At 49.2% G+C, this 21,977-nt stretch overlaps 1 protein-coding gene and 1 long non-coding RNA gene across 2 annotated transcripts in view; one reads left to right on the top strand and one right to left on the bottom strand.

The window, feature by feature from the left end:
• The window catches only part of LOC141092096 (uncharacterized), a 78,424-nt gene that overhangs the window by 52,881 nt on the left and 3,566 nt on the right, over nt 1-21,977 (bottom strand). The gene's annotated exons all lie outside the window — the stretch shown is intronic.
• The window catches only part of WWC2 (WW and C2 domain containing 2), a 224,305-nt gene continuing 215,336 nt past the window's right edge, over nt 13,009-21,977 (top strand). Inside the window, exon 1 of the mRNA XM_073577983.1 lies at nt 13,009-13,442. Coding sequence (XP_073434084.1) covers nt 13,315-13,442 — 128 coding nt within the window. The 5' untranslated portion in view covers nt 13,009-13,314. The remainder of the gene's footprint in view (nt 13,443-21,977) is intronic.

A 21,977-nucleotide genomic window follows, 5' to 3' on the forward strand; every position in this document is an offset into this window, starting at 1 on the left:
GGCAGAAGGAGAGTCAGAAGTCCAGGCTAAAGTCAGTAAGCAATTCACACAGTAACACACAGGGGAACCAAGAATATATCCGGCGGCTTGCAAGACCAGTCCCAAGGTATTTCAGGGATCAGGTCACCCCTCATAGGTTCCTGGACTGATGATGTCATCAGTACCGCCCCCAGGACCAGGCCAGATGGAGATGCAGTAACCTCTTGATGACTGACAGAGGGGTGGAGCCTGCGTCCACCAGATGCCTGCGCAGGTGCCCTTACTCTGTCAGCACCATAACTCCCGGGCGAGCCATGGCGCCTCCTAGTGACTGCGACAGGAGCAGCAGACCCAGAATTTAACGGCGACGTGACAGACCGGCGCCTCCTAGAGGCTAAAGCCGGGACAGTAGGCTCTGAGCCTGATGTGACAGAACCACGGCCCTGTCCAGTGGCCGAGGCAGGAACAGCCGTCCCTGAGTCTGACGATAAAGTGGCGGTCCGGCGCCTCCTAGAGGCCACGACCGGAACAGCAGGCCCTAAGTCTGGCGGAAACGTGACATTCCCCCACTGTAAGCCCACCGGTTAGCACAGCAGCAAATGTTGAGGTGTCGTTGCAGGACCACAGCAGTCAGGGAATCCCACTGTTATATCAACGAAAGACTGATTCTAGGCCATCAGAAAGAACACCAACTCCATCACCATCATCAACCCTCTCTCAGTCCGCCCTGTCCACCGCTACTTCCACCATATGCAGCTCTCAAGTCCAGCTCACCCTCCCAGACACTATGAGTAGGTCAAGAAAGTACTCAGTCTCTCATCCGCGTACACTGGGTTTGAACGCCCACATTGCCAAACTAATCTCTTTTGAGATGCCCTTTCGGTTGGTGGAAAGCACAGCTTTCCGCGAACTCATGGCCTATGCAGTACCACGCTATGACCTACCCAGTCGCCACTTCTTCTCTCGCAAAGCCATCCCAGCCCTCCACCATCATGTGAAAGACCGCATTGTCCATGCACTCAAGCAGTCAGTGAGCGGAAAGGTGCACCTCACAACTGATGCATGGTCCAGTCGGCATGGCCAGGGCCGTTACGTGTCCATCACTGCGCACTGGGTTAATGTGGTGGATGCAGGGTCCACAGGGGACAGCGGTGGTGGGACAGTGCTGCCTAGCCCACGGTATAGGAAACAGTTGGCTGTAGGCGTTCGACCCTCCTCCTCCTGAAGCGAAAGCTCGTCCACAGAGCGCAGTCGTACGATCACTCCATCTGCAGCTGCCACTGTTGCACACGATGTGTCCCCCTATCGAGCAGCTAGTGGAAAGCGTCAGCAGGCTGTGTTGCAGATGATGTGTTTGGGCGACAGACACACCGCCGAGGTGCTGGCCAAGTACTTGAAGCGACAAACTGAGTCATGGCTGGGCAGTGTACATCTTGAGGCAGGCAAGGTAGTTAGTGATAACGGCCGTAATTTTGTGGCAGCCATAGCCCTTTCAAAACTCAGCCACATACCTTGCTTGGCACACACCTTGAACCTGGTGGTGCAGTGCTTCCTCAAAAATTATCCGGAGTTAACAGCCCTGCTCCAGAAGGTGCGAAGACTGTGCGCGCACATCCGCCGGTCGCCTGTACACTCCGTTCGTATGCAGAAGCTGCAGCGATTGCTCCACCTTCCCAACCACCGCCTCATTATCGACATTGCAACAAGGTGGAACTCCACCCTGCACATGGTGGAGCGGCTGTGCGAGCAGAGGCAGGCCATAATGCATTTGTGGGGGGATACACGGCCAGGCACTTTGAGAGCAGACATGGAGTTGACAGGTGTGCAGTGGTCGAAGCTGAAAGACCTTTGTAAAGTCCTTCAGTGTTTTGAGGAATGCACACGGCTGGTAAGCGCAGACGACGCCATCCTAAGCATGAGCATCCCACTTATGTGTCTGCTCATGCAAACTTTGACGCACCTTAAGGAGCAGGCGTCTGCAGCCACTGTTGATGAGGAGGAAGAGGAGGAGGGAATCCTTGATGACATTCAGCCATTGTCTGCTCAGGGACCTCTCCTGGACGAGGTGGAGGAAGAAGAGGAGTAGGATGATGATGGGGATGATTACTTAGGGGAGGAGGATGCATCTCGTGGGGCAAGTGAAAATGTTGGCGTGGCAAGGTCTGGTACAGGGTTTGTGCGTGACTGGAGGGATGTGGATTTGCCAGAAAGTGCTCCTCCACCCAGCACTCGCAGTGCATCATTGACACCGGGAACATTGGCCCACATGTCAGATTATGCCTTGCGGATCCTAAAAAGGGACCCCCGCATTGCCAAAATGATGAATGATGACGACTACTGGTTGGCCAGCATCCTGGATCCACGCTATAAAGGCAAATTACAAAACATCATGCCACAGGAGAACCTTGACCTAATATTGGCTAATAAACAAGCAACTCTGGTAAATCGGTTGCTTGAGGCATTCCCAGCACACAGCAGCGGTGATGGTTCTCACACGAGCCGTACGGGCCGGGGGCAGCTTGGCAGAGGTGTTCGTGGTGCACACAGCAGAAGTGGCGTTGGAGACAGGGGTTTCATGACAATGTTGTGGACTGATTTTTCAAATACCGCTCACACAACTGGTAATACTGCATCGATGGAAAGTGACAGGAGACAGCAGTTGTCAACTATGGTTACAAACTACTTTTCCTCCCATATCGATGTTCTCCCACACAGGTCATTCCCCTTTGACTATTGGGCCGCTAAACTGGACACCTGGCCTGAATTGGCCCAATATGCCTTACAGGAGCTCGCTTGCCCAGCTGCAAGTGTGCTATCGGAAAGAGTCTTCAGTGCAGCTGGATCAATACTGACAGAAAAAAGGACCTGTCTGTCAACCCAAAATGTGGATGATCTAACCTTCATTAAAATGAACCACGCATGGGTTTCCAAGGATTTTGTCCCACCTTCCCCTGATGACACATAGGGTGACAGAAAAATGGCTTGCTTTGGTCCACCTCTTCCTGGTACTTCACCTATTTCGCCTTTTGCATCAGCTGAATGTCCAACATCAACATATGCCACTTTCTAAAACTCCCTAACTGTGCTGCCTCCCCCCCCATGGCCGGGGTCACCACCTAGCGCACGACACCGTGCGAGTGCCGTTGCCCTGGACAGGTGGGTAGGCCGACTCTTGGGCGCGGGCACTGGCACAGGGTCCCTCATAGTGCAATCAAGTGTCTCTGACGGTGGTGGTGCACACCCGCCGTCAGACACACCGCTGTACTATGAGGGGCCCAGTGCCAGTACCGACGCCCACGAGTGGGCTCCCCTTGCTTGGGCAGGGCCCCAGCATTTGCAATCTTTACCTCTCCCTGCTCCTCCGCTGTGTAATCTGGGCCGTCAAATCCATACTGTGCCTGACACCGTCTGAGCCTGCCTCCTGATGTATAGACATATATTTTGAATGTGTACGCTATCCATACATGTTATCCGGGGATACGGTACCCTTTCTAACCTTTCTGCAATCACGTGCAATCCATACTGGGCCTAACACCGTCTGAGCCTGCCTCTGAGACATATATTTTGAATGTGTATGCTATCCATACATGTTATCTGGGGATACGGTACCCTTTCTAACCTTTGTGCAATCACGTGCAATCCATACTGGGCCTAACACCGTCTGAGCCTGCCTCCTGAGACATATATTTTGAATGTGTACGCTATCCATACATGTTATCTGGGGATACGGTACCCTTTCTAACCTTTGTGCAATCACGTGCAATCCATACTGGACCTAACACCGTCTGAGCCAGCCTCCTGAGACATATATTTTGAATGTGTACGCTATCCATACATGTTATCCGGGGATACGGTACCCTTTCTAACCTTTGTGCAATCACGTGCAATCCATACTGGGCCTAACACCGTCTGAGCCTGCCTCCTGACACATATATTTTGAATGTGTACGCTATCCATACATGTTATCCGGGGATACGGTACCCTTTCTAACCTTTGTGCAATCACGTGCATTCCATACTGGGCCTAACACCGTCTGAGCCTGCCTCCTGAGACATATATTTTGAATGTGTACGCTATCCATACATGTTATCTGGGGATACGGTACCCTTTCTAACCTTTGTGCAATCACGTGCAATCCATACTGGGCCTAACACCGTCTGAGCCTGCCTCCTGAGACATATATTTTGAATGTGTACGCTATCCATACATGTTATCCGGGGATACGGTACCCTTTCTAACCTTTGTGCAATCACGTGCAATCCATACTGGGCCTAACACCGTCTGAGCCTGCCTCCTGAGACATATATTTTGAATGTGTACGCTATCCATACATGTTATCCGGGGATACGGTACCCTTTCTAACCTTTGTGCAATCACGTGCAATCCATACTGGGCCTAACACCGTCTGAGCCTGCCTCCTGACACATATATTTTGAATGTGTACGCTATCCATACATGTTATCTGGGGATACGGTACCCTTTCTAACCTTTGTGCAATCACGTGCAATCCATACTGGGCCTAACACCGTCTGAGCCTGCCTCCTGAGACATATATTTTGAATGTGTACGCTATCCATACATGTTATCTGGGGATACGGTACCCTTTCTAACCTTTGTGCAATCACGTGCAATCCATACTGGGCCTAACACCGTCTGAGCCTGCCTCCTGAGACATATATTTTGAATGTGTACGCTATCCATACATGTTATCCGGGGATACGGTACCCTTTCTAACCTTTGTGCAACCACGTGCAATCCTTACTGGGCCTAACACCGTCTGAGCCTGCCTCCTGAGACATATATTTTGAATGTGTACGCTATCCATACATGTTATCTGGGGATACGGTACCCTTTCTAACCTTTGTGCAATCACGTGCAATCCATACTGGGCCTAACACCGTCTGAGAATGATAGATGGGGCCCACCATACACTGGAACATTCCAAAGGTGGACATCAGACACTGGAGCAGCATTTACAGGGCCCATTATACACTAGAGCATTAGAAATGGGGCCCATTATGTTTGGAGCATTATTTGGGCCCATAAGACAGTAGAGCTTCATCCATGGGGACCAACATATACTGTAGCATTATGTGGAGCTCATCATATACTGTTTCAAACATTATATGGGACCAATGATTCTGTATGGAGAAATAGATGGGCCTCGTCATGAGATGTAAAAAGTGAGGTATTTTTCATTGTACTATACAGCTATTTCTCTGCCGTATCGGAGCATGATGAGTTGTGGTATGTGTTAAAGGGGCGCTCTTTCGCCCAGGGCACATGAAAACCTGGAGCCAGCCCTCCCCCCCCACAGTCTGTAGCCAAATAACCCCCATTTTTCAGTGCGTAACTTGTATTATGAAGTTAATTAAGGTTGACCAGCTTAAGTAAGAAGAATTGATGCTTTTGGCATCAAATGGGCACTGTTGGTGTGTTTCCTGTCCTCCTCTCACTGCCGACTTTTATTCCCCATTGACTTACATTGGGTTTCGTGTTTCGGGACGACCCCGACTTTTCCCTATAATCGGACGATCTTGCTCGACCCGACTTTTGGATAAGTCGGGTTTCACGAAACGAAACGCGACCCTAAAAAACCAAAAGTCGCTCAACTCTAGCTACAAGTAATGTTTGGCTTGTGACCACTGATTGGCTGTGATGGGCACAGACTAGCCATTTGTAAGTAAAGAGTGGGAGGGACGCCAGTGCTGGGTAACTGGAAAAAAAGAGTGTTTTTTGTTTGTTAGGGTACCGTTACACTTAAAGATGCACCAGCGATCCCGACAACGATAGGACCTTCTCAGGATCGCTGGTGCATCGCTACATGATCGCTTGTGAGCTGCCAAACAGGCAGCTTCACCAGCGATCAGCACCAGCGAGGACGTTGGTATCTAAGGTAAATATCGGGTTACTAAGTGGCGCGCGTCACTTAGTTACCCGATGTGTACCTTAGATACCAGCTTGCTCGCGCCGAGAGCTGCAAGCACGCAGGTATCTAAGGTACACATCATGTAACTAAGTGATGCGTGCCGCTTAGTAACCCGATATTTACCGTAGATACCAGCTCCCAGTGTCTGCTTGCAGCGCGGGGAGCGTCGCCACACGCAGCGATGCGCGCTGGCCAGCGGGAGAGCAACGATCAAAAAACGGCCCAGGACGAGTCTGCATGATCAGTGATACCCGGCAGGGGGCCAAGTCGCTGATGTGTGTCACACACAGCGAGATCGCTGTGGCGTCACAAAATCAGCGATATCGCTAGCGATCTCGCTGTGTGTGATGGGGCCTTTAGCGTTCTAATATTTACAGCTGTTTAAAAAAAAGTTTTTTTAAAAGTTGGGAAACCGCATAATACAATTATGTCAGCACAGAATGACTGTCCATACCAAGTCCAGGCGCTCGGTGCATCACGGCGGCGCCAATCATTTACATACACCATTCCACCTGCTAGTTATCCAGTCATCTCCAGCCTTCTCTGGCTCTATGGAGTCAGAGCTGTCAATCAAAGAGGGGGTAGGTGCTAATCTCCGCAAGAGAAAATACATCAATAGAATGTATTGAATGCGGTAAATCCACACGGTTTAGTGAACACATGCGGATTTACCTGTGTTCAATAGAAGGCAGCACTTTGGACGCAGCAAATAAAGCCCTGCTACTTCCGGATGGTGGACACATACCCTAAAGGTAGTGTCACACTTAGCGATGTACCAGCGATCCCGACCAGCGATATGACGTGGTCAGGATCGCTGGTACATCGCTAAGTGGTCGCTAGTGAGCTGCCACACAGGCAGATCTCACCAGCGACATCGCTGGGGAAGGGGGTCGCTACTTACCTGTCACACTAGGCGATCCTGCGTCCTCCCGCCCGGCTCCACTCTCGTCTCTCCACAGGAAGTGCCGCAGGAAGCTGACGACTAGAAGCGGTCCAGGACGTTCTCGCGCGATCTGCGATAACCAGCGGGGGAGCGGGTCGCTGGTAAGTATCAGACACAGCGATATTGCTAGTAATATCGCTATAACGTCACAAGTTATAGCGATATTGCTAGCGATATCGCTTAATGTGACAGTACCTTAACAATAGCAACCAGAGCCAACTCTAGTTGCTGCTTTGTAGCTATTCGGATTACGCTATCACTGCGATCTTGTGGTGTAATGTCACCTAAGGCCGGGGTCACACTTGCGACTGCAGTGTGAGAAACTCACCTCAATACCCGGCACTGACACCGGCACTCGGGTCCGGAGTGTGTGGCTGCATGTATTTCTATGCAGCTGAACGCACCGGTCCGAGTGCAGGCTGCAGTGCTGGTTATTGAGGCACGAATTTCTCGCATTGTAAATGTAAGGGGAGGCCAGGACTGTAGTCATGGCCAGAGTCACTGAAGCATCTGTGTCCCGACCTTACCTCACAGAAAACTGTATTCCACTTCTCAGCGTACCTGCGTCTCCAGTTTCAGGTCCCCCCAGGCACTTTCCAGGCAGCGATGGCGCCTCTTCTAGGCGACCCCCAGTAATGGAGACACAGTCCAGGATAACTTGAACATTCTCTTTACTTAGTACTTCACACGTTACATCCACAGTTGGCACATCATCAACTTGTTTCATCTTTCCTTACTTCACTGACACTTCTGTGCGGCACACGTCCGGACTGGACCGTCTTAGAATGCTCCCAAGATCCTTCCTGGCCTAAACTCACCATGATGACAATTATTTCTGCCTGTTTCGCCCCAGACTCAAAATCATCAGCCACCAGGCTTGGTTGCCTCTGGTAAAGCATCCGGCCCATCTGTACCGTTTCCATCAAAGCTGACTTCCTTCTGTTCCTCACTCCAACCGACTCCCGCCCTAAAGGCGTCCTCCCAGGCTATGAGTCACCACATCTTCCTTCTCCTGTACTTGCCCACTGTGAATGTAAGGAGATAGACCGGACTATGGGTACCTGCATGCTGGGTCTGGAACTGAAAGGGCTGCATCCTCTGTTCCTGGGAGGAAGCCTGAGAGGGATGGACCTTCCCCTGAAGCCTGGGGGAAGCCCTAGGGAGCTTCATGCTGACAGGAAGGGGCGTGGAGAGCCAGAAAAGGGAGCGCAGCAGCAGGAGGATAAAAGGAAAAAGCGTGCAAAAAACTGCAGTCTGGCAATGGCGGGGAACAGCGCAGAGAGCAGCGCGGTGAGCAGAGCACTCTGCATCCCCCACCTGAGAGGACTGACTTGGTGACGGGCTGTATGGAAGGAGCCTCCGCTGTCTGCTGTCTGCAGAGCAGAGCTGTGTCAGCAGAGTCATCCAGAACAGAGCCGTGTCAGCAGAGCAGAAATGTGCCAGCAGAGAGAGCCGTGTCAGAAGAGCAGAGCCGTGCAAAGTCGTGCACCCAGAGCGGAACCGAGCCGGGTGTTGCAGCAGACCAAGAGAGGAGTGCTCCGGCCGGGAGTAACAGCGCCAGGTAGACCAGCGTTGCCTGCTGCCAACAGTGTGGACCAGGGACAGCGGGACGTGTGGTGTGTGTCCAGTGACAGCCAGAGTTCCAGGTGCCGTACACGACATGACCATGAGTACCGCACACGCGCTGCCTAAGAGAGACCACAGGACTGACACTCGTACCCTGACATAGACAAAGAATAGTTGTCCTGACCTTTGTGACCTCACTACATCAGTTAAGACAGTTAAGGAGCCACGTTGGGCTCGTACCGGTCTGTGGCCCGTGCCTTTTATAGCCACAGCAGTATGTGGACAAGGGGCAGTGGAAGGTACCGGAGACCGACCACTGTTACCTGAAGACAGGATATTGTCATCTACCTGACCCCACTAGAGAGGACACCGCGCCAGTCGTTGCGGCGCAATTGAGTTCACAGGAGGAGCTGCAGTTTAAGGACTGCCTTACATCTATGCTAACGACCTGCCATTATCTAAACCGTTGTTATATCCTTTGCCTTTAATGTACTGTTTGTCTCCCCTGACTAACCCTTTATCTCCCGACTGTTTAACTATTTACCTCCCTGTGTAGTATTCCCCTGTAAATAAACCTGTTAACCCTTGTTCTGCCTGCGTCCCGTCACTACATCTCACGTTCCTGCTTTTCACCTTACGCGATGTTGCCCAGTGGCCGTGGATAATTAACGTTGCGTGGCTGCCAATCCGTCCGGGGCCTATAGCCCATGTGGACACTTCGGGCACCCTGGCCCAGTCTGACTTAACTTCCTAACACTCTTATCCTACCACCCGGCAGCCACTCATACTTTAACCCACTACAAACTAAGTATAACCTATTCTATCTGTGCATACTAGTATGCCCCCATCTAGTGGCCCCCAAAGAAACTACACTTACCCTTAGCTATGAGAACTATAATACTAAGGAGCCCCCCCCTCAATTGTCCGAAGGGTGCACTTTACTTTCCCTATCTTACACAGTATTACTGTATATTACAGGAACATAACGCATATACAACACTGTACATAAAATGGTAACACTGAAAAGAGTGTGGCAGTACCATTGACTATGCGGGGTAATACATATTTTACATGTAGCAGTACCACCGAGTATTAACAACGACATTACAGTAACTAACATATGTAAACAGTTACACATTAAGGACCATTAGGGGAGCAGAGCGAGGTGGTAATCCTATGTCACGCCCTTACATACTCACAAGTCTGACCCCGGCCTAAAGGCAAAGCCCCATTGCTGCCATCTTGATCCTCATATCGCGCACAGCTTGAGAAGATTGTGATCACCTTTCAGTAGTATTGCAGAATATAGTAGGGCCAAGTCCCGTAGTGCAGCGCTCATCAGCCCCTGTCCTCCGCTCCCACCAGCAGATCATCGTTTCAGGATTTCCATAGCATTTCAGTGGCGATCGTTCCAGCACCTGGGCAGTACTAAGGAAATCCTGAAAACATGACCTGTTGGTAGGAGCGCAGGACAGGAGCTGAGGGGGACTAAAAAGTAAAGGGAAAAATAATTGAAAATATTTTTAAAAATAAATATTTATATCACTTTCCAATTCAAAAATAAAGAAATAATTTATTTTCAGACCCCTACCTGCTATGAAAATCTACAATCAATCTCCCCAGATAGTAAACTACATAAAGAAATAAAAATTGAAATGCCAGAATTTCAGAAATCCCTAAAATGCTTCCAATAAAAACTACACCTCGCCACTCAAAAAAACAAGGACCGCCAACAGAAAAATAAAAGTTATGGCTCCCAGCAAAAGGCAACACAAACTTTTTTTTTCTTTTGCAAAGTTTCAAAATTTTTTTAATTTACGAAATTAATTAAAAAAAATGAAAAGTTTGGTTCTACCGTAACCGTAGTAACCTGAAGGCCATTTTCAGTGCACGATGAATGCTGTAAAAACAAGACCCCCAAAACAAGTAGTATGTTTTGACGGGGGGGGGTATGTGGTGTCACCCCCCCCCCTGGAATTTTTTCCTGATTTCTCAATACATTCTAAGGTAAAAAATAAGGGTGTTATTAATAAGTGCAACATGTCCCGCAAAGTAAAAAAAGAAAACAAGCTCTGGTATGGTGGGGCAGATGCAAAAATAAAAAAGGTACAGCTCTTGGAAATAAGGCTCCTGGCATCTTCTCGCCCAGCCACTTGCACCAGTGACCCATTTCCATCACATCTCCTCCAGTCCCTTTGCCCTGCTATCCCCCCTCACCTAACTAAAATATTTAACCTCTCTCTCTCTTCTGGTATCTTTCCCTCATTTAAGCATCCCATCATACATCCACTACTTAAAAAACCATCTCTCGACCAAAACTGGTCCGCTAACTATAGACCTGTCTCTAATCTTCCCTTCATCTCTAAACTCCTGGAACGCCTGGTCCACTCCCGTCTTATCCGCTATCTCTTTGATAACTCTCTTCTCGACCCTCTCCAATCCAGTTTCCGCTCTTTACACTCTACTGAAACTGCCCTCACTTAAGTCTCTAATGATCTACTAACAGCTAAATCAAATGGTCATTACTCCATGCTAATTCTCTTGGATCTCTCTGCAGCATTCGACACTCTGGATCATCAGCTCCTCTTCACTATGCTCCGTTCCATTGGCCTCAAGGACACCGTTCTCTCCTGGTTCTCCTCCTATCTCTCTGACCGCTCCTTTACTGTATCTTTTGCCGGTTCCTCCTCCTCTCACCTTCCCCTTACTGTTGGGGTTCCTCAAGGATCAGTCCTAGGCCCCCTCCTCTTCTCCTTGAATACTGCCCCTATTGGTCAAACAATCAGTAGATTTGGTTTCCAGTACTATCTCTATGCTGATGACACCCAATTATACGCTTCTTCTCCTGACATCACGCCAGGCTTTCTAGAACACACCGGCGATTGTCTAAACGCTGTGTCTAACATCATGTCGGCCCCCCCCCCCCCCCGTCAGGAAAAACAATAAAGGGGGGGACTCATGGCTGCATAGGTCCTTAATTGGCTGTATTTAACGTTAAGCCTATATGGGGTTAATGAAAAGGTCATATGAAGTTCATATGGGCAGTTTTTGCTATGGACAGTAACAAGCTAGAACTGGTTTTTGCTGGTTCTTGGCGCCCTTTTTTGAACAAAGGTGATTGGTCAGTTATTTCTTGGCGGTCTCAGGTTGCTTCTATAAATAATTCTATTTGTTTACACTCTGGCACTTCCTCACTGGCTGAAGATAAGAAGATAACACCCGCCCTCCTTATTTCTTAGCTGATTTTTCTTTGTCGTGATGTTCTTTTGGTGGGGAAATCGCCCATTAATTGGGTGGATTGGATGTGGTATTGGAAATATGATTAACTGTTATGGTATTTATTGAATGGAGTTATTTATTGACTGTGTAACCCAAAAATAAACATCATGGCCACTTTTTATGCCAATCTGTTAGTCTAGTGTATTTGAGTGAATGGGCTTTGTGCGGCCATGTCTTCACTATATCTGAAACTGAACCTGTCAAAGACTGGACTCCTTGTGTTTCCTCCCTCTACTAATGTACCTATACCCGACACTGCCATTTCCGTGTGTGGTTCCACTATTACTCCCCAGCAACATGCCCGCTGTCTTGGGGTCATACTTGACCACTGTCCCTTTGAGGTAATAACTCTCGAACGCTTCCATGGATCCCGGTGATTCTGACATTTTCTCGTGACATATTGTACTTCATGATAACCAGGTTCCCCGCATCATGTTCCCACATGCTTTATGCATCCATTAGCCCTCTGTGTCTGTACTGTTACACACTTAACATTATGGCTGGTCCATACAATCAGGGCAACTGTTACCACCCTGGCAGCGGGGCCCCCAGTGACTGGCAGCGGGGCCCCCTGTGAATGGCAGCGGGGCCCCCCTGTGACTGGCAGCGGTGCCCCCCCTGTGACTGGCAGCGGGGCCCAATGGGACTGGCAGCGGGGCCCCCCGTGACTGGCAGCAGGCCCCCCGTGACTGGCAGCGGGGCCCCCCGTGACTGTCAGCAGGCCCCCGTGACTGGCAGCGGGGCCCCCCGTGACTGGCAGCAGGCCCCTGTGACTGGCAGCGGGGCCCAATGGGACTGGCAGCGGGGCCCCCCGTGACTGGCAGCGGGCCCCCCCGTGACTGGCAGCGGGCCCCCCCGTGACTGGCAGCGGGCCCCCCCGTGACTGGCAGCGGGCCCCCCCGTGACTGGCAGCGGGGCCCCCCGTGACTGGCAGCAGGCCCCTGTGACTGGCAGCGGGGCCCAATGGGACTGGCAGCGGGCCCCCCGTGACTGGTAGCGGGGCCCCCCGTGACTGGTAGCGGGGCCCCCCGTGACTGGCAGCGGGGCCCCCCGTGACTGGCAGCAGGCCCCTGTGACTGGCAGCGGGGCCCAATGGGACTGGCAGCGGGGCCCCCTGTGACTGGCAGCGGGCCCCCCGTGACTGGTAGCGGGGCCCCCCGTGACTGGCAGCAGGCCCTTGTGACTGGCAGCGGGGCAGGAACTTCACTGCCTGGGATAAAGTTTCCCCGTCCTGCAGAATGTGCTCCCGCCCGGCTGCCGGCGGCCCTGCCCTGCCAGCCCCCGGCACACAAGGGGTTAGCGCCGAGGAATGCAGGAGTGTGGAATGTGCATGCAGATGAGACGGATGCTAATCTCATGCTAATGAGCCTGTGGCTGGGAACAGGCCGAGGTTATTGGCTTCCCCGGATCCTAATCCAGACGGCTCCTTGCTGCTTGTGCGAACTCCGAGCCGGGAGCTGCCAGAGCAGCCCCCCAGACATGCTGGCGAGTGGAGCGGGGGGTTTCCTGCCTGCTGGGCGGCTCGGTGCTTCCTCTCTGCGCCTGCCGCTGCTGTGAGCCCCGGCGGCCCCTCTCCAGCCCCTTTCTGTACTTATGGAGGAGTTTGCAGAGGCTGATCATGCCTAGGAAGGGGAATGGGCAGCTGCCTCTACCGGATGGCTGGGAAGAAGCCAGAGACTACGACGGGAAGGTGTTTTACATCGACCACAACAGCAGGCAGACCAGCTGGATCGACCCCCGGGACAGGTAGGTGACATGTGGCCCCTGCTCGGGTCTCCGAGGTCGCAGACCCCCGTGTGCTGCTCACTACTACGGCCGACATTACAGGGGCAGTGGAGTTACAATGTAGCAGCTGTTATACGGTTATGTTGTATCTGAGGCTGGAGGGGGAGGGAGTCTAGGAAGAAAGACAGGCAGGGCAGGGGGTGGTGGTCGGCCAGTGGGAGGCACATGGAACAGTCACTTTGGGTAATGAGGGCCGGGAGGTGGAGTCGACTCAGGAATGTTGGGCACTGTGAGGGAAAAATGTGGTGAGGCAACCTGGAGGCCGACTACTGGGCCGAGAGGAGACCTGGAGGCCGACCACTGGGCCGAGAGGAGACCTGGAGGCCGACCACTGGGCCGAGAGGAGACCTGGAGGCCGACCACTGGGCCGAGAGGAGACCTGGAGGCCGACTACTGGGCCGAGAGGAGACCTGGAGGCCGACCACTGGGCCGAGAGGAGACCTGGAGGCCGACCACTGGGCCGAGAGGAGACCTGGAGGCCGACCACTGGGCCGAGAGGAGACCTGGAGGCCGACCACTGGGCCGAGAGGAGACCTGGAGGCCGACCACTGGGCCGAGAGGAGACCTGGAGGCCGACCACTGGGCCGAGAGGAGACCTGGAGGCCGACCACTGGGCCGAGAGGAGACCTGGAGGCCGACCACTGGGCCGAGAGGAGACCTGGAGGCCGACCACTGGGCCGAGAGGAGACCTGGAGGCCGACCACTGGGCCGAGAGGAGACCTGGAGGCCGACCACTGGGCCGAGAGGAGACCTGGAGGCCGACCACTGGGCCGAGAGGAGACCTGGAGGCCGACCACTGGGCCGAGAGGAGACCTGGAGGCCGACCACTGGGCCGGGAGGAGACCTGGAGGCCGACCACTGGGCCGGGAGGAGACCTGGAGGCCGACCACTGGGCCGGGAGGAGACCTGGAGGCCGACCACTGGGCCGGGAGGAGACCTGGAGGCCGACCACTGGGCCGGGAGGAGACCTGGAGGCCGACCACTGGGCCGGGAGGAGACCTGGAGGCCGACCACTGGGCCGGGAGGAGACCTGGAGGCCGACCACTGGGCCGGGAGGAGACCTGGAGGCCGACCACTGGGCCGGGAGGAGGGGTCGTAGCTTTCCCGCACTCCCTAAACTCTTGTGCTGCCCTCAAACTGGTTAATATTATCTGGGGCGTATGCCCAGAAGTGTCACATGAGAGCGCCCCACCACAGCTAGTTTTGTAAAAAGGCCCCAAAAGTTGTATCCATCTGATAGGGATGTGTTAATGGTGCCAGGCCAGCAGAATCCTCCACTGTGCAGACTTATGCCAATAAAGCATGGCGGGCCAGCACCGAATATTAGTGGTGGTCACATACCGACCTGCCAGCATTGTGTGCTATAAATGTCAGTAATGTGCCTTTGTCACCGCATATACCCGTGTCATGAGATTCCGCCATACTCTCGATCTGCTGGCGTACAACTTGTCATGACCGGAGTAATGGGACTGCCTATGTACTACAGGTGGCCGTAAACTTTTTTTTTTTTTTTTTTTTTAAAGTGTGTTCTGGGTTGACAATTCATAGGGCATTCTGCAGCGACCATTGTAGGGCTACCCTGGGCACTGTAGGCTAACCGATTGGCATTGTGGAGTATGTCTGTTGCCCATGGGTGTGCCAACCACTTATGTCTGGGCCGGTTATCATCTTTACACCTGAAGAGTGTACTCTGTCTTAGGTCTTGTTCACACCAGAGTTTCTTTGACGGACAAGAAAATGACCCAGTTTTATCAGTGACTTTTGGTCTGAGTGTGATCAGTTTTTCTTGAATACGAAAAGTAAAAAAAAATTACATTCTTTTCATATGCAACAGCCCGTGAGAATGTCATCCAAGTGCTGCCTGTTTTTCACAGACCCATAATCTTGCATTGATAATTCTGTCTGACACTCAGATCAAAATTAGACATGTCTCTGCGATTTTGCATCAGACCCTCGGTCTGCTGAAAACCACGGACCCCATTTCACTACTGTACATGCAAGTGCTACATGGAAAAAATACGGATGGCACTTGTATGCGGAAAAGTGACGTCTAAATGAGGTCTTGGATATACTTTTTTTTTGTTTTTCATAATTATTTTAGTAAAAAACTATTGGATTTAGTATTTTTTTCACAGTTTTTGTGTTTGGGGACATCTGTGGAAAGGGTCCACTTATTACTACCAATGTTATTGTTTCTTGGCTGATAGAAGAGATTTGCCTGTACGTGGCACATTGGGTCACATCTGCCCAGATGGCTCGCAGTGGGCAGTAAGGGCACGATCTCTGGGCTGACACCGCTGCCTCTCTTTATAAGTTGTACATCGAATGTGTATAATGTAAAACCCCTAATGAACAATAGAAAAGGCTGGGACTGTCATGGCCATCAGCGTTTCCATAACCAATCAGGCTTTTTGCAAGTGGCTGAGTATTGCAACTCATTTACAATTTTCCGAAAGGCTGCTGAGCGATCAGTGATTGTTATGATGGGCACAGTCATAGTCATCGCACTTTGTTGCCAGCGCTAATGCAAGCTTGAACGTCGTGACCCATGTATTGTAAATGTTGGACAACTGAGAGCCTCTTTTATGCAGAACTCTACCAATGATGTTTGTTTGCTCATCATTATAGAATAAGGAGATGTTAAACTATTCTATCGGCCGGTATGGTTTTCTGACCTGCTGCATCCAAAAAAGTTTATTAAGCCATCCCACCAACGTCAAGGTGCACCCAAATTCGGGATGGGCCTAACCTCTAGTATTGAAACATTACCATGCGTCAGTGATGTCCTGTGTAAATAAGGGATGAGCAGGACCGGCTCCCATACATGGACACTATGTGGGGAGCTTTTTAAATGTAGGCTCAACTTCTTACACCTCTCAACTGGAAGTTTGGACTACTCTTATTTTGCCAAGTGCTCCAGATCACTCATATTTGAAGGGTGCCTTCTCCCAACAGGTTTCAACGGGATTTAGATCTGGAGTGGCCAGCAATGAGCTCGGAACTCTCCAGTGCTTTGTTTCTATCAATTTCTGAGTGCTTCTTGACGTATGTGGTCATTGTCCTGCTGGGAGATACATGACCAAGGATGCAAACCCAGCTTTCTAACATTGGGTACTACATTTCATCCCAAAATCCTTTGATAATTTTTAGTTTTCATGATGCATTGGACACAGTCAAGCCATCAAATCCCAGAGGCAGCAGAATAACAAAAAAAAAAAAATCTCTGAACCTCCATAATATTTGACTGTAGGTACTGTATTCTTTTCTTTATTGGCCTCATTCTGTTTTCGGTAAACAGTAGAATGATGTGCTTTACCAAAAAGCTCTGTCTTGGTCTCAGCTGTCCACAAGATGCTTTCTCAGAAGGATTTTTGCTTACTCACGTATATTTCATTCAAATATCTAATGATAGTTCGTGCTGACACTGATGCACCTTTAGCCTGCAGGACAGCTTTAATTTCTTTGGAACTTGAAGTGGCCAGCCAAGATGTGAGCTGTAGCTGAGAGAGAGACATGCCGTGTGTCTCTCTCTGAATGGAGTGACTGGGAGTCAGTCTGCTGGATGTAACCGAGAATAACACTATATCCAAACCGTGAGGTAAAAACGGTTGCGTAATGAAGCGATCCATGAAATAAAAAAACAAAACAATATTTTATTTAAACACGTGTAAAACATATAATTAAAAAAAGCAGAGCATGCCGTATAGGGGACGCTGACCTAATAAATAGTAGAAAAAATAAAAAATGCACTTATAATTGGGATACAATGAAATATTATTTTTAATTTCCTGGATCGCTTCATTTCTCTACCGTATTTATTTACCTCACGGTTTTGGCTTAAGTGTTGTTGCATGTAGTATGAAGTGCCGTTCTAGATCATTAATAAATGGATGTAAGAGGCCAGAATCCCTCTCTGAGAAGTCTGCACAGGCCGTGTGCAGAGAAGTACAAGTATCAGTGACTGCTATGGACAATGGCTGGTTTGGTTGATCGAGTTGGGGGCTAGCTCAGCCGTTTAATGCTAGCCAGGGTCTATACTGTTTAGTTAGATCCTGGACAAGGCTAGGGATTTATGTTTGATTTTGTTGTTTTGGTGTTGTGCAATCTGTTAGAAAGCAATAAAAACTGCACGTGTTGGGACCAAAACTACATTGTCTGTGTGAACGTTACCTAAGGCCTAATGCATACCAGAGTGAATCCCTACAATATATAATGCTCTCATGTGAGCCCGGCCTAAAGCTGGCCAAACGCATGCTACATTATCAGCCGAACATGAGGATAACACAAAGCTGCTGCCAGACAGCTCCTGTGGCCACTTATGTCCTGGACAACAAAAAGGCCAGACCTTTACATTCTGAGAGCCCTACCCTTAACTCCTCCGACATCAAGGCCTCCATACACATTCGATTGTTAGCGGATTTGGCCAGTTGTAATCTAAAGTGCTTGGGGGCTTTTAGGCCTTTTTCAGACGTCTGTGATTTTTTACGTACAAACAAAACGGCCCAAGTGTCCTCAGGGTTTGGTCAGTTTTTTTCATCAGTGACAAAGCTTCTCCTTATATGTTAGTGATAAACATGGGCCGCACATGGACTGCACACTGATGGTAATGTCTGTGACTTCGATGGACCCATAAACTTGTATGGGTAATTTTAATCCGGTGATTAAAAAATAACCCTACGGATGTGTGGGTAGCATAGACTTTAATGGGTACATGTTTTTAATCAAGGAAGTCACAGATAAAACCTGTATGTGAATCACGGATGCCTGAATGAGTCCTTAAAGGGGTATTTCCATCTCCAAAGATTCTATCCCAATATGTAGTAGGTGTAATAATAATAATATTTGCAAGTACCTCCAATTATAAATGTAGTATAGTTTTTCTAATAAGTTATGTCTCTTTCCTCATGTGCAGTAATTTACAGGACCTTGGGTGTCTGTGGTTATGACCACTGATAAAGTGACAGCTATTTGCTAGTGGTCGTAACCATGGATACCTAAGGTCCTGCAATGCCTGCACAAAATTATACTATGTTTTAAACTAGAGGTATTTAATATTATAATTATACTTACTACATGTTGGGATAAGATCTTGGAGATGGGCATACCCTTTTAACCCCTTCGTGACCCAGCCTATTTTGACCCTAATGACCTGACCAGTGTCCCTTTATGAGGTAATAACTCTGGAAGGCTTCAACGCATCCTAGTGATTCTGAGATTGGTTTTTTCGTGACATATTGGGCTTCATGTTAGTGGTAAATTTAGGTCGATAATTTTTGCGTTTATTTGTTAAAAACGGAAATTTGGCGAAACAAAATTTTTTTTTTGTTAGGAAGTTATAAGGCTGTGTGCACACGTAGCGATTTTTAAGCGTTTTTGCCGCGATTTTCGGCGCAAAAACGCTTAAAAATCGTGTACAGAACGCCCCCCATGCATTCCTATGGCATTCCGCACATGCTGTGCTAATGCTGCGCTTTTTTCCGCGGCGGAATCGCATCGCGGAAAAAATCGCAGCATGCTCATTCTTTTGTGCGGAATCGCAAAGAATTGCCGCGATTCCGCACCCATAGGAATGCATGAGAATCGCTTACTTCCCGCATGTGGCTATGCCCACCATGTGGGAAGTTAAGCGTCTCATGTGCGGTTGGTACCCACGGTGTGGAGGAGAGGAGACTGTCCTCCAGGCCCTGGGTACCATACCCCTGTAAAAAAAAGAATAAAAAATAAAAAATCGGTGTATATTTACCTTCCGGCGTCCCGCGATGCATTCCCGGCCTAAGCGTTCCCAGTAATGCCTTGCGGCAAGGTCCTGTGATGACGTAGTCTCGCGTGACTCTAGCGGTCTCACGAGATCGCTATAGCAACGCGAGACCAACGTTATCACAGGTCTCGCAAGGCATTACTGGGAACGCTGAGGCCCGGGAATGCATCGCAGGACGCCGGAAGGTAAATATACACCGATTTTTTTTATTTTTTTTTTTAGCATTTTAACATCCTATGCTTCGATGCTTCAAATCGCTTGGAAAGTGCTTGAATATCGCACGCGAAAATCGCTGCAAAATCGAGATCATAATCGCGGTGAAATCGCGCGGAAAAAAACGCGCGATTTCTGGGAAGGAGTCCGGTTTTTAGTAAGCGTTTTAAAACGCTACGTGTGCACATAGCCTAAGGGTTAAAAGTTGACCAGCGATTTCTCATTTTAACATCAAAATTTACAAAACCATTTTTTTTTTTTTTAGGGACCACCTCACATTTGAAGTCACTTTGAGGGGTCTATATGGCAGAAAATAGCCAAAAGTGACACAATTTTAAAAACTGCACCCCTCAAGCTACTCAAAACTACATTCAAGAAGATTATTAACCCTTCAGGTGCTTCACAGGAACTAATGCAACTTGGAAGGAAAAAATGGACATTTTAAATTTTCCAGCAAAAATTTTATTTTAACATCAATTTTTTCATTTTCACATGGGCAACAGGATAAAATGGATCCTAAAATTTGTTGGGCATTTTCTCCTGAGTACACCGATACCTCATATGTGGTCATAAACCACTGTTTGGGCACACGGCAGGGCTCAGAAGGGAAGGAGCGCCATTTGACTTTTTGAATGGAAAATATGCTGGAATATTTAGCGGTTGCCATGTCGCGTTTGGAGAGCCCCTGTGTGCCTAAACACTGGATCTTTCCCACAAGTGACCTCATTTTGGAAACTAGACCCCCCAAGGAACTTATCTAGATGCACAGTGAGCACTTTGAACCCCCAGGTGCTTCACAAATTGATCCGTAAAAAAAAGGAATTTTTTTTCACACATTTTCTTTTAGCCTCAGTTTTTTTTTTCATTTTCACATGGGCAACAGGATAAAATGGATCCTAAAATTTGTTGGGCAATTTCTCCAGAGTACACCGATAACCTCATATGTGGTCATAAACCACTGTTTGGGTGTACAGCAGGGCTTGGATGGGAAGGAGCGCCATTTGACTTTTTGAATGGAAAATTAGCTCCAACAATCATTAGCGGACCCCCCAAGGAACTTATCTAGATGTGTGGTGGGCACTTTGAACCCCCAAGTGCTTCACAGATGTTTATAACACAGAGCAGTGAAAATAAAAAAATCATTTTTTTTTCCTCAAATGAATTTTTAGCCCGCTATTTTTTATTTTCACAAGGGTAATAGGATAATTTGGACCCCTAAAGTTGTTGTCCAGTTTGTCCTGAGTACGCTGGTACCCCATATGTGGGGGGTAACCACTGTTTGGGCACACGGCAGGGCTCAGAAGGGAAGGAGCGCCATTTGATTTTTTGAATGGAAAATTAGCTCCAATCGTTAGCGGACACCATGTCATGTTTGGAGAGCCCCTGTGTGCCTAAACTTTGGAGCTCCCCCACCAATTACCCCATTTTGGAAACTAGACCCCCTAAGGAACTTATCTAGATGCATAGTGAGCACTTTGAACCCCCAGGTGCTTCACAGAAGTGTAAAACACAGAGCCGTGAAAATAAAAATAATTTTTTTCCCTCAAATGATTTTTTTAGCCCGCTATTTTTTATTCTCATAATGGTAACAGGAGAAAAAGTTGTTGTCCAGTTTGTCCTGAGTACGCTGGTACCCCATATGTGGGGAGAACCACAGTTCGGGCACACGTCGGGGCTCGGAAGGGAAGTAGTGACGTTTTGAAATACTGACTTGATGGAATGGTCCGCGGGCTTCATGTTATGTCTGCAGAGCCTATGATGTGCCTAAACAGTGGAAACCCTCCACAAGTGACTCCATTTTGGAAACTAGACCACCCAAGGAACTTATCTAGATGTGTGGTGAGCACTTTGAAACCCCCAAGTGCTTCACAGAAGTTTATAACGCAGAGCTGTGAAAATAAAAAATAATTTTTTTTCCACAAAAAATTGGGGGCTAAAAAAGTGATTTTTTTTCCCAAGGGTAACAGGAGAAATTAGACCCCCAAAGTTGTGCAATTTTTCGTGAGTACGCTGATACCCCATATGTGGGGGTAAACCACTGTTTGGGCATACGTCGGGGCTCGGAATGGAGGGAGCGCTGTTTTTGAATGCAAAATTGGCTGGAATAAATCGTGGCGCCATGTCGCGTTCGGAGACCCCCGTGATGTGCCTAAACAGTCGAAACTCCTCAATTCTAACCCAAACCCAGCCCTAATCATAACCGTAACCACAACCCTGACCCCAACACACCCCTAACCCTAACTCTAACCCTTAACCACAAGCCTAACCCTAATATTAACCCTAATTCCACCTCTAATCCTAATTCCACCCCTAACCCTAATGGAAAAATAAAAAAAAGTTATTTTATTATTTGTGGCTACCTATGGGGGTGATAAACGGGGGATGTATTTACTTTTTTTTCATTTTGATCACTGTGAGAGTTTATCACAGTGATCAAAATGAAAAATTGTCTTGTTGGAAAGTAAACCTTCGGCCAAGTCTGAGGTCCAGATCGCTCTGGAAGAAGTTTTCATCCAGGATATATC

The sequence above is a fragment of the Dendrobates tinctorius genome, unplaced genomic scaffold (genome assembly GCF_039654945.1).
Source record: "Dendrobates tinctorius isolate UK_male_01 unplaced genomic scaffold, ASM3965494v1 ptg000008l, whole genome shotgun sequence".
In the NCBI taxonomy this organism is placed as follows: domain Eukaryota; kingdom Metazoa; phylum Chordata; class Amphibia; order Anura; family Dendrobatidae; genus Dendrobates; species Dendrobates tinctorius.